Source organism: Pseudomyrmex gracilis, unplaced genomic scaffold, assembly GCF_002006095.1.
Source record: "Pseudomyrmex gracilis isolate BER0280 unplaced genomic scaffold, ASM200609v1 scaffold_0, whole genome shotgun sequence".
Taxonomy (NCBI): Eukaryota; Metazoa; Arthropoda; class Insecta; order Hymenoptera; family Formicidae; genus Pseudomyrmex; species Pseudomyrmex gracilis.
The window spans coordinates 1,554,581-1,567,819 of record NW_018020584.1 but is presented as its reverse complement, the minus strand read 5'-3'; the positions used below and the strand labels follow the sequence as shown (position 1 = coordinate 1,567,819).

General features: G+C 42.9%; 1 protein-coding gene across 1 annotated transcript in view; it reads right to left on the bottom strand.

Moving 5' to 3' along the window:
• The window catches only part of LOC109863881, a 395,995-nt gene that overhangs the window by 75,519 nt on the left and 307,237 nt on the right, over positions 1-13,239 (bottom strand). Inside the window, exons 8-9 of the mRNA XM_020444540.1 lie at positions 7,507-7,625; positions 226-523 (exon numbers count right to left, since the gene is read on the bottom strand). Coding sequence (XP_020300129.1) covers positions 226-523; positions 7,507-7,625 — 417 coding nt within the window. The remainder of the gene's footprint in view (positions 1-225; positions 524-7,506; positions 7,626-13,239) is intronic.

Below are 13,239 nucleotides of genomic sequence, written 5' to 3'. Positions count from 1 at the left end.
AAACTGTAATTATGGAATACAATGTCTTGTAATTATGTTTTCAAAATGTGTGTAAAATTGAAATGTCACACATTTTATGTGATGTATATATATAAAACATCTTAAAATCCTCGTATAATTAATTTTTTTCAACGCGTGATATATTCAACGCGGTACATCTTGAATTCTTCTTGAATTTGGTCAAAGAATCTACAAAAAAAAAAAATTTAAGAAACCACGACTTACCTTTTGTTGCGTTTGCGTGGGTTCAGTAGCGAGTAGCTGTTTTAAGGCCGTATGACTATTTATATTCGTCGTGGAGCTGGTTGGCGTGCTTGGTGTGCTCGGGTTGCTTCCGAGGGTGGTAGGCGTGTGAGGCCCGGTCGTGGGGCTGCTGGGACTGACGCTGTCGTTGATGTTGCTGCCGGCATGATGATTCTCCGTGTGCCTCCTCAGGCTCCTCGCGTCGCAGTAAGACTTGCCGCATCCTTCGGCCTTGCACTCGTACGGCTTCTTATTTCGATGCGTCAGCATGTGTCCGTTCCTGCAATCAGACAATCCATCGAATTTTGTCAGTTATAATAAATAATAACAAATCTTCTTTTTTTAATTATTTTTCATTAGAATACAAAAGCGAAAATTGTTTTCGAATCTCGTGTGGTTTTTTTAATTCTCTTATCAGGAAAAGAATATATTGGATGTACATCTCGTAAAAATAAAAATAATCAAAGCGTTATTTATTTTTTTGTTCTTTCGTTTCTATCAAAATGCCAGATAATCAAGAGAGAAATACACGGGATATATATATATATATACATGTATATAAAAAAAAGAAAACGATCTTCAACGTGATTACGTTACACGCAGTACGATGGCATTTACATGTCTGTTACAGCTAATTCCGTTCGAAATTCAACTTTTCAAACTAATCATCTCTCCCGACAGAGAATCTCCCTCTAGCATTTCAACCGGAATATAAATCTACTGTAACATTTCGGTCAGGAAATATCACTGAGACTGAAATATCCCTTCGCTATCCCTCGTCGTGTTCCCTATTCGAATTCCACTCGCATTCAGCATTAATCACAAGAACGTCTCGGGCGACACGCTATACATATACGTGGCGCTCGCGAATGCTCGATGGTCCCAGAAATCTGATCATACACTTGCTCTTTAGTGACTCGCCGGAATTATGTCGGCTCGATTACGTCGCCTATCTATATCGACGATCTGCCCCCGGCACACAGAAATTCCATATATGTATCGTCGCGCATGCGATTCTCCATCTCTCGTCTTATCCAGAAGAAGGGAGCATCTATAAACTCCATTTCTCCACAGTAGTGCCGCTCTTACACGTTCGCCGATCCGCCTAAAGACTTTATCCACTTCATTTGCCCGATATTCCGGCCGACACGTCGTCGACGACGGGGGCGAAACGTGCGTTTAGCGCGCTCCCGAGGACACTCTTCCCCGAGATATTCTGGGAATGAGACCTCTGGCTATTCTCTACCGTACGATAACCTAAGAGCGAAAAAGACGCGGCAATCCTTGAAGAAACTTGTGCAACAAGTTGCGCAATTTTACGACGTCAGATTGTGTTTCTCGATTCATGAGCTTCTATTGACGCGATACATAGTAAATGTGGTTCGTTGTTCGCCGTTTTCACTACTACTAGTGGGATTATCGATCGGCGAAATAAAATGCATTGCTGTGTTTTTGAATCAGGGTATGATTGCAATTGCGACGTGTCTCGCTCTTTTATTGTTTATCAATTTCACGTTATATATATGGAGAATATAGAAAAATGCAAAGTTTCTAGAAATTTCTTGGAAAAAATCTAACAACTAAATAAAATTATCTCTCGACGCGCGCTTATCGTCATATCAATTTTGTCAATAATCTAGCGTCCAAAATTAATCGCAACTCGCATCAGTTAATTACTAACACTTCTCTGCCACAACGTTATCTCTCGAATTCTCGAACATGTTAAATTTCTCCGCTACGCTCGAAAGGACCAGTCTCTCTCTCTCTCTCTCTCTCTCTNTCTCTCTCTCTCTCTCTCTCTCTCTCTCTCTCTCTCTCTCTCTCTCTCTCTCTCTCTCTCTCTCTCTCTCTCTCTCTCTCTCTCTCGTATCCTGAAACTTTAACGAGATTCCGAGCGTGGACATCCTTCGTCGGATCCTTCGCAGTGGAAACCGCCCGCAGTGGATTGCGCGAAGAAGTCGTACGAATACGGCGAGCTTCGATGGAAGGAATATCGTTTCCAGTAAATTTTCCAAGAGAGACGCGCGGGGAGCACTTCCATCCGGCGAAGTTTTATAGTCAATCGATATACGAACGGATTCTCTTAAATTCCGTCGGGTAAAGTTGCAGCCTTGGGGGAGGGTTTAATTTGTAAAAGCTAATTTGTCGAACTTTTAAGGTGACCTTCCCCGCTCCGACGAGTTTCCACAGCGTTCCCGGTAGATAATGAGAAACACCTGGGACGTGTCGACCGCACGTGCATCGTTCTTCGTTTTTGTTTTCGCGAAGAGAACGCGAGCGTAGAAACTGGCCGTAGAGCTTTTGTTCAAACCAGTTTCTGATATCAGCGGGCAAATTTTCTATCGAGTTATTTTTTGCACCGTAAATAAAATCAAATTTCACAAAATGTTCAAAGAATAAATGAGATAAACTCAATAGCTGCATCGAGAATTCGTAAAAATAAAAATAGCTGATTCTCGGTTAACTTGAATAAAAATTAAACAATAGTTACGTTACTATATATCGTTCGGACGTTTGATACGTAGTTTTGCAGTTATCACGCGCTCTCTCTTTTTAGTTCTCTCTCTCTCTCTTTCTCTCTTTGTGTGTCATGTTTTTATTTAATCGGTCTAAAAAACATTTCATCATAACGCAATAACAGTGCGGGCTTGAAAAAACAAACGAGAAAAAAAAAAATCCTTTAAATAAGAACTCGCGATTGCAGCAGCAACCGTGAACAGGTTTTTGATATTGCAACACGACTCGCATTTGATTCGCAGCTCATTGTCTTATGTCCTGACAATACGTGACAGTAGAAAGACAATTTTATTATTAATTACTACAAACTTATAAGCTTGAACTAACGATAGGAATTTCCATGAAACTTTAATTAAATCGCGCTAAGGGCCGCGACAACGAACACATGCTGAATTCTGTCTGAACGAACGGGGGATTAAATCAGCACTAATTATGAACTCTCGATTAGTTCTGCCCAGAGTCCTCGCTGTCCTAACGAGACTAGCAAAGAAGCCTTTTTGCTACTTTTCTTTTTATATTTCTTTCTTTAGTATCTCATTATCAAAGTTAAATCATATTTAATTCTTAATTAAGAAGCGAGCTAATCAGATTTCCAGACGCTGTGAATATGTTTATAAATTAGAGCATGTATACATCTACTATATGTATTTTGCGCCTACGGAGAAAAAGAAATTTTTGAATTCAGCATTTGGGTTTGGCTCACATTTCTTTAATTAAGATGTCAGAATCTTATATAAAATAATAGTTTTGTTACGGAAAAATTATATTGCCTCGCTGCAGAAAATCATGGATATTACTTTACACAAAATCAGACGTTATTATTTGAAATAGTATAGAAATTTTATTATATTGAAAATAAAAAAGGAATCTATTCGAGCTAGATACAGCAGAGAAAACGTCCCTTAACTCAACTGTTCCCTTGAGAAAACGGCATTAATTCCGATGATGAGTTAACTTTTTCTCTCGCTACTACCTCGCTACTGTATCCTTCGCCAGCTCTTTTCCTTTTGAAGTTTATGTTATTGTCAATCGGTAGATCAAGGGATTCCCAATAACTTAAGCTCTAATAAAAAAAATTTTAAAAGGTCACGAACTCCGATAAGCATTTTCTTCACGCTGCCACTACAAATTTGTTGTGGCTGTCGAATCTTGTTTTTCCCTATATAGATTTAAGAATTATTCGATAAAAGAAAAATTTGCTTTGGTTTTTTTTGTTCTTTTCGTCTCTCGTTCAAGTTCCGGTAACAGAATTTCCTGATATGACAAAGACCTCAAGAAAAGCAATTACCGAAAATATCGGAAGAACATTCTGAAAAATAAAGCTCTCAATGAAGCAACAGACGGAGAGGAGGGAGGGGGAAAAAATCTTTGTTCCTCGAAAGAGACTTTCTTCCTCCATTGCTCGCGTTGTCGTTTCTCCTTTTAGTTTCAACGTCCTCGCAAATCCCTTTCAGGCGAAGAAGAAGCGGCTGGTCTTCTAGTATATACTTTCACGTTCGAAGAAAAGCTCTCGAAGAGAATTCCTCTCAAGGTGTAAGCGCTTCCGTTTCTTATTTCGCGCGGCGGCGCTTCGACTCAGCAAAGGGACTACGTGGATTTACTTCGATAACAGAGATACACCGAGAGAAACGTACAATGGCGCTTTGTTCTGGAGCGAAGAAATCGACAGTGCGATCGTTTTTGAAGTCCGGTAGATTTTCGGCGATACGACAAAAGCACAAAGTGTCTTTTGTTTTTCGCTCAAGTTTGAAAATGCAGTTGCAGTCGGAGTCGACGATCTACGGATCTGTTGCTTTCAACGATGGACGCGCCCGACTTAAACTTCTCCATCGTTTTTCTTAAAAAAAAAAAAACATTTTTCTGCAAACTCTCCGTCGAAACTTTCCGCTTTCAATCATTTTTCTCAAAATCGGCGCATTACCTTTTAGAAATCAAGAAAAATCGTAAGGTAAGTAACGGTGATTCGGTGAGAGATCTACAGTGGGAAAACGAGAGAAAGGTGTTCGAGGCGATAGAGTTCCGCCAGTTTTCCACGAAAGAGAATGAAACGCGGCGAGAGACTTCGTGCCGACTTTTTCTCGTTCTCAATTAAGTTTGAAAGTCCATTCAAACGGTGAATGGAGCCGAAAGATCTCTTCTTTCGCTTATTCCGTGAAATCTTTGCCCGCGGCGGTATTATTGCACGGGCTGCCTATTATTGTTCCTTCACTTTTCTTGCCGCGTAACTCACGTGATATGATATATATATATATATATATATGTGTATACGAAAGCTTCTACCGGAATATATCGCATCCGAGCAATATATCGCGGCTACGTTAAATTGCCGATACGTGCTTTATCGGAGAACAGCGTAACGCTAAGCATTCCCTTTTCGCATCGACGATGCAAATCCGTCCGTCGAAAAAGCCAGTCCTTTCTCTCTCTTTCTCTTTTCTCCCTCCGTTTATCCAAAGTAAAGAATAAAGAACACGTCGACGTTTCTTCGATCTCGCGCGCGCACGCGCGCGCTATATTCGGAGCGGAGACAGGCGGCAGCTTCCGGCGAAAAACAGAAACTAGGTCAAAGACTTCGCGATTTTGTGCATGAGATAGTATCGCACGGTTCGTTTACTCGCGTCTCGGAATATATACGGCACAACCGGGGGAAATATCGTCCGAAGACGAGAGCGCTCGCTGAAATGGATACAAACAAACGTTTAACTTATCGTAACAAATAAACAAAGAGGGACCGTCCAGGTTTTGCAACAAGATAACAGAGAAAGAGAGAGAGAGAGAGACAATGGGAGCAGAAAAAAAATAACATCGCTTCGATATCGTAAATAAACGAAATAGACCGGGAGGTGGAACAGTTGGGGAGTTTTCGACTCGGGATTGATTGCGATTTGCGTTCGCCGTGGAAATGGTTAGATAGAGAAGAGCAGATCTCAATTGACGTCAAACTTAAGACAGCAATAAACTTAGCCGAGTTCAAATGAATATGTCTCTCTTTTTGATCTTTCTCATTCCGATTCAATGTTATTATCTTTTTTGTCGGAAGAAACACGAAGAAATACGTGAAAGATGGAAATAGACAAGAGCCGTTGACTCCCGCTCCGAGAGAAGCCGCAAACCCAATGTTTGCAATGAAATGTAAGTAATTCCTCGCATCCTTGCGCGGCGGCTCGCATTGAACACGACGACGACGAGTGTCCGAGTTCGGGAGGATAGAAGACATTGGGGAAACGGCGAAGAAAAGAAAAATACTGTCCGCGCGCGGAATGGAGCCTGCCGACCGTGGCGAATCCCGAGGGCGAGGCAGGCAGCGAAGGTTGAAAAGAGAGAGTGTGTGCAGCCGGATATAGAGGGTGGCCGGAGGATTTGGAGATCCGTCTTTCGAGAAAAATACGAAGTCGAACCTGGGCTGGGCATTCGAGCCGCGCGGGGACGAACAACACTACAAAGAGCACAAACCGAGCGGAGTCGCGCAGAGACCGACCTCTATTGATTCCGCGTTATTCCTTTGCCGTTCTCTCGGGCAAGAATTGAATCCCCGGTATAGTTCGCCTCCATAGTTCCATCACTCGCCTTTGTGCAGCGTTCCTTCTCACCTCTTGTTCTTGATTCCTATATCGCGTCTGTCCATTCTCCTCACCCGTGTCTCGTCTTCCCTTCCCCGTAAGAGGTGCTGAGTAAGTCGCGCGAGATGGCATTTTTCATTACACACTTTGAACGTATTGTGTTTTAAGTGCGCGCAACACCCCTCATTTCGCGGCAACAAATATCCGCCCGAAAATCCCTAAGTTATAAAATAAAAATATTTCGCGCGCGTTTCGTATTCGTGAATTTCTCTCGAATATAATTCGAGTAAAACAATCAAATTATCCAAAGACGCGCACACAACAATTTGGTGCCTTAATTGGAACAACATAATTTTCGAACGAGCTTTTTTCTACAAGAAGCTATTACCGCCGTAAATTCAAGAAAGTTCTAATACCCCATGCCGATACAAGCTCCGCGAGCGCGCGAACTCTTCCCATCGAACATCCGGATAGCCGGGTATTACATAACGGAAATATCTAAGGGATTACTCTCTGGCATATCTATACGCGTAGAAATTTCTTCAACTACCGGCCTTAAGAAGGCACTCCAAGGCAGCTTAGAAGCCTTCTTACAAGTATACCGGCAAAGAAGAGAGAGGTATAGACATGTGTGTGTGAATATATGTACACACACACACACACACACACTTATACATGTCTGTAGCAATGTGCGGATGTACACTTGCGTACAGCATTGCCGAAGTAGAGCGTCGAGAGGCTTTGATGAACATAATGAACGGCTCAGTGCCGCGAGCACGAGCATTTTCCTTTAAGCTCCGGCTCGAGTGTTGTTCTCGTTTCTGTTTTATAACAGCGGAGAATTCGTAATACGTTCTACGATGGTTGTTTCAGGTAAAGAAGGAGGAGTAAATACGAAGGAGAAGCAACTGTGTAGGAAGGTTTGTTCTGTCAGTTCGACTGCGTAGAAATGTGAGCTGACTTATCACAAAGCAAACAGAAACGACGGATATAATTGAAACAACTTTCAAAAAACCGCAGTTGTATTTTAGGAAACGGATTTTTCACGCGGATCTCGCTTCTTGTCACAATCATTGTTGCAAATCTTACAAACAAATAACTATAAAAAAAAGCTTCTTTTTTAAATTTCAAATATATTTGCATTTCGAAATTTTCTCTGGCAAGAAATAATATAATTGATACTCACAAGTGGTCCTGCCGCTTGAACGCCTTGCTACACATCGTGCACACGTACTTCCTCTCGTCGCTGTGCGTCAGCTTGTGCTTCGTGAGCGCCGATGCGTTGCTGAACACCTTCCCGCAAGTCTGCAACAGAGAAACAGCCCTCGTTGTACCAGCAACGTCGACGAAAATTACGCATCATGTCACGGTGATCACATTTGTGTTGAACCGAACGAGCTATCATCTTTCGCGATAAGATGTTACGAATATCTTATTATATAGCGCTTCATGCATTAATTTCCCGTATGTGATGAACAATTATTAAAATATTATTATTGTTGTTACATATCTTAGAACTTTATCACATCTCAAAAAGCGCCGAATATAATTTTCCTTTCGCCGAATTTATCAGCAACGCGTGTGCGGAAAATCTCACTTAAAAGCCAAGCGACAAATTGGAGCGCGGTATGATTTTCAATTAGCATGCATGAGCCTCGTAAAGCGGAAGTCGCTTTACGACGAACATTAGAACGGCGATAGCAAGTGGCTATCGTGCGGTGCATACACGCGGATCTCTCTCGCGTATTCGCAAGCTCACAGTCACACGTGGCGGTAATTATTATGTCTAGCGTCTCTCTCTCTCTCTCTCGTTGTCGAAGATAATTTTTTCGTAACAAAGTGATGGTCGCGCGTGTTTTTACACAAAAGGACGTCGTGTATGTTAGTAAAAAACATAGTTGGGTCGTTGTCCTAAACTCCGTGAAGAAAACCATTCGTTATTTATTTTATTTCTATGTCTCGTAGAAGTGATCATTTTCGCTTCGAAATATCGAAACGGAGCAGCGAGAACTTTATCTCCCTTAATGCCTTCTGATAAACGAGACTATTATTGCACGTCCTATTAAAGAATAAGGGATCGTCGTATCACGTTCCGTATCTACGTAGAAATTATTCGCGGATTTAGCAGCGACCACATCGCGCTCCGTTGGTTCCGGAGATGGTATGCCTGTTAAGTATGTGGAATTAGGTTTATTATGCGCGCCACACTCCGGGTCGCGTACACTATTTCAGGAACTATTTCAGGAAGCCAAAGGCCGAGGAATTGAGCGTAGCCAGTGTTCCCGCCCGAAAATCCAACGCCTCGTTTCGCGCTGGCGATAAATTCGCCGACGTGGAAAATTGTGCGAATTCCGCGGATTCGGTCCTGTGACAGGAACGATTAACACTTCCTGATAAATTTGCCGTGTTTTCCTCCGACCGCGAGAATCGCCGTCTGCCGATCGGCGGGATGAGACGTTTGTGGGCGCGCGCGCCTCGATCGATCAGTGAAGAAAGAAGTTTGTGATGTAACACGTTCACATTGGAAAAAAGACGCTTGTGGTGCACGACGCGTCTTAAGTGGAAAAATCGCGTGACTGAACTCGTTCTAATGACCTGCGCGAGGAATCTCACGATCAGAGATTCAGAATATCACGTCTCGACGGCATCGGGAATTCGTCGTCACGTCGAAGGATTCGCGGTGCCGGCGACGTGGCATTAAGCCGAAATTAATTTCCAATGCACCTGCGCCCGCCGCCGTCATGCCACGTGACGACGCGGGGAACGTGCGATGGCACGATTCCGGGGTCTCCATTATCGGAAAAGTCTTCCGCTTCTCGTTTCGCTGTTATTTCCATTTGTCGAATGGCAAACAGAAGGTACACGGGTCGCTGATGATTCCGATGACCCGAATAAACCAAACTCGAAGTCGCAAAGAAACATTTTTTCACTGTTCCAAATAAAGAAAGAAATGTGTCTCTTATAATTAGAAAGTCTACACGTTTATTTGCAAAAAAATAATAATAATAATGTATGCTAACCACAATTTCCTTTCGTACGCTGCAGATTAAATTTTTTATTTTTTCTTAAAAAGTTTAGTCTGTAATGAAGAGAAAAATTGTTATCATTTATTATTATTTTATATATACATATATATATATACAAATAATATATATGTACACACAATATTTTTTACTTCACTTAAATCTTAAATCTTCAATATTATAAAAACGTTCGTGAGACTGAACGCAGAGACTGTTTGATAGCAGGTTAAAAACGACTTGTTGACATCCGGAGGAGTACTTCCTGCGGAATCCTCGCAAGCACTCATGCGAAGCGATACTATTTAACGATGGGCCACGGTTGCCATGACGACTCATGTATAGCTTAAACAGTACAGTCTGTCGGCAAACATTTGCTGGGATCTAGCAAACAGGCAACAAATTCCATTTCATGAAGGAACGAGCGTATATAACGAACGTTCTCGACAAAACGAGAAGCACTCTTCAACATGGCGGAAGAAATTTCAGAGCCGTGGATACAAAAAAAAAAAAAAAAAAAAAAAAAACCTAACGCGCTGTTTTCTCGCGAGAGCAAATCCAGATTAAAGGAAGAAAGGTATTAAGACGTTTTCCTGACGCGTTACAGATAATATTGACCGAAGACGGAGGGAAGCAAGAGATAAAAGGAGGGTAGGGAAAAAGATAAGAGAAAGTGATGCAAATGCGAAGATTTGGGGCATATAAAGGATGACGGTCGAGGATATTTGCGGAAAGGGAAGGTTCTCGCACGATCTCTCGGAGATGAAGGGGGAAGAAGAAAGACCAAGGGAAAGGGGAGGAGTCGTACTTCTGGCTCCTAAGCAGAAAATCTAATTTGCGTAGCTTAACTCTTAAGGAGCTCCAGATGCACGGACGCCAACACATGGGAGAGTTTCAATTTACGAAACGAGGACCAAAGAGAAAGATGAGAGAAACGACTGGAGTGACGACGAGGAGAAACGATTAGATATAGACCGAGAAAAGAGTGAGAAAGAGACGAAAGAGAGAGAAAGAGAAGGACGCGAAGCCGTGGCAAGAAGGTGGTAAGAGAGACGAAGTTTCATAGAAAAACGATGCTGCGAAGAGAGATAGATACGAGGAGAGATCGTCCAACGACGATGGTCTTTCGCATCCCCTCACTCATCATCCTCGTGCCAAAACCCGTATTCTCCACCCCCTAACGCGGTCTCTCTCCTTGAGAGCTAAACAAATATCATTACTCCTGGCCTTTCGGCTACCGCTTCCTTTGCCAACTCAGCCTCCTTCTCCTCTTCTTGTACCTCGCCCTGCCTGCTCCTCCGGCCGCACCACGTCTGCACACGACGGTTTCCGGCCGTCTCCACTTGGCTCGCGAATGTAGTGCCCGTACCCACGGCCAATGTACACCGACCAACACTGAGGCCTGAATACATAATCTCGCGGGTGGTAACATTGATACTTCGTTAAGAGGGAAGACGAGAAGCGCGTGCGCGCGGGAAATGAAAGGGAGACACTTGGAAGACCCGAGCTTCTCGATGGTCGGGGAGGCCAACCGACAATTCGTGGTTTAAGTCGGCCCCATCGATCGGCTTAACGGTCGCTCACGTTCCGTTCAACCACGTTCGCCGCGTTTCCAGTCGGAGATGAGGTACTAGGAGAGTGAGGAATCGGACGTGAAATCGTGCATGGCGCAGATACTACGGATATTCTATTCTGAAGTTTCGAGGGAGTTACGGCTCTCGAGAACGCTTTCATCGAGAGCGGATGTTCCATTTTATCTCTCTTTCTTTCTGTTTGCAGGACGCGACTTGAAGAAACAAAAGAGTGTACATCTGATTGTTAATATTCGAAAATAACAATACAATAGTGATCTATCCGCGAACATTGACACCTAGCGAAAAGAGAAAAGTCGGTTGGGAAAAAGAAGAGAATACTTCGTTACATTCGAAGCTCGCTAAAAAGAACCGCTGGCCGAGTGGGTAAGACGCGTCTGCGGCTTCATCTGGTTAACGTTTGTTCTGACTAACCACGTTCGCGTCCCTTCTCGAGTTTTTTTTCGAGCTCAGCGCGGGCTGGAAGTGGTGGCGTAACCCCGCGGGAACGAGACCGCAGGGCGAATGCAATTTGTCGCTTCCGGGCAGGCGAATCTTTTAAAGAAGCGCATCTTATTACCAGCAGCCGGTAAGGAGACGAGAAACTCGCGCTTCCGTAAATAATGAGGAAGGCAGAATCTCCGCGAAGAAGAAAGACCTCGGTGTGCCATCGTCTCTTGCTGCTGCTGCTGCTGTTGCTGCTGCAAAGACACAAAGGTCCGCCGCCATGATGGCGCGAGAGAATATTATTCTCGTTTGAGAGTTAGGAACAAGCGAGTAATGCACGAACGGACTACGCCGCTGCTAGGGAAAAGGGCGATGAATGGAATGCAGGAAATCGCGTTACCGCTCGAGATTTCCATTGTGTTGCAAAGGACGAGCACGTACAGAGTCGTTCGTTTACTGGCAACTTCTCCCCGCGAAAGGCAAATAACAAGAACAGCATAAGTCGAATACTTCTCTGGCGAAACATCCGCCAAAAGGATATTATGAGCGTTGTGTGCAATCAGACCGAGAAGATGCTTAAATCTAATAAGAAATCAGTGTCTGTACTTTATTTAAATGCTAGTATATATATATGCGTGTGTGTGTGTGTGTGTAAAAAATATATAACCACAACATTTAATATAAATGTTAAAAATATAGATTAGTATAAAATGTGAAAAATCTCGATTATCTCAATCGGCGCAAAATTAGACGCGTATTTCGCCCTTGACATAATACTACTTTGACACTATGCAACCACTATATATATATATATTGCATTCACAAGATGGACTAATTTGCTCGCACGTTGCATGCAAGTTCGTGACGCGCGCAAGTAGTAGTGAATAATTTTCGTCGAACGCGCACTCGCGCAACGGAGCCTATTCTCTTTGTCGCGACTCAAGAGATATACGGTTAGAACGGAGAATGTAGTAACGGAGTGGCAAAGGGATAGAATCGACGACAAGAGCAACGGACTAGGACGGAAACTAATGACTACGTAGCGGGGCAAAGCTGCGCGTAGATCCAGCAACAACTTGGGCTGAAGTCGGCTTAATTAACAGCTCGTGTCACCCACGAATGTTGGGAAGTACATTGGAATAACGGTCACGTGTGTCAGAATGGCACATGCACACACGTGTACGTATGGATTTCGGGAATTGCGTTGACCCATTTTCACCGGAATTCGAATCCAAAAATATGTCGCTCATCGCAATCACGAACAATCACGGCAGATTGATGTCACTCGCAAAACGCTCAATTAGATTCCCAACGATATTGAACGATAATGACGAGCTGACAAGATAAACAAAAGAATCAATTGGCTCGGTTCAAAATCATCTGAAAAATGTCGCAGAGTTTCTATATATGTTGTTTACATCTCGCTCGATCTTAATTAACCAGTGTGATTCGAACGTACACACTTAACGAGACAAAGAAATCAACGCGCGTTTAGCGAGTTTATCTCGTAAAACGAACAATATCAAACAAGTCCATCTCATAAAGCCAATGATTTTCAATTTACACGAGTATGTTTTGCATCACACGTCGTTACGTTGCGCAGCAAAACAACACAATGATCCCCTTCGATCGCGAACAACAAAATTAAATTCTCGTATGAAACTTAACAAGACTTTGATTTTATTAAATGTCACGTCGATGTGATTGCGATCGCATTTGCCGCGAATTGCTTTTAACCGGTTAACTGGCAATGTATCATATATGCACAAACAAAAATCTGGCCAATTCTGCTTATGTATCATATATGCACAATTGGAATAACTTTCTTGATTTTCAAACGATTTGAATGAAACTTGGTATGTAATGGTTTTTGGGGTCGCT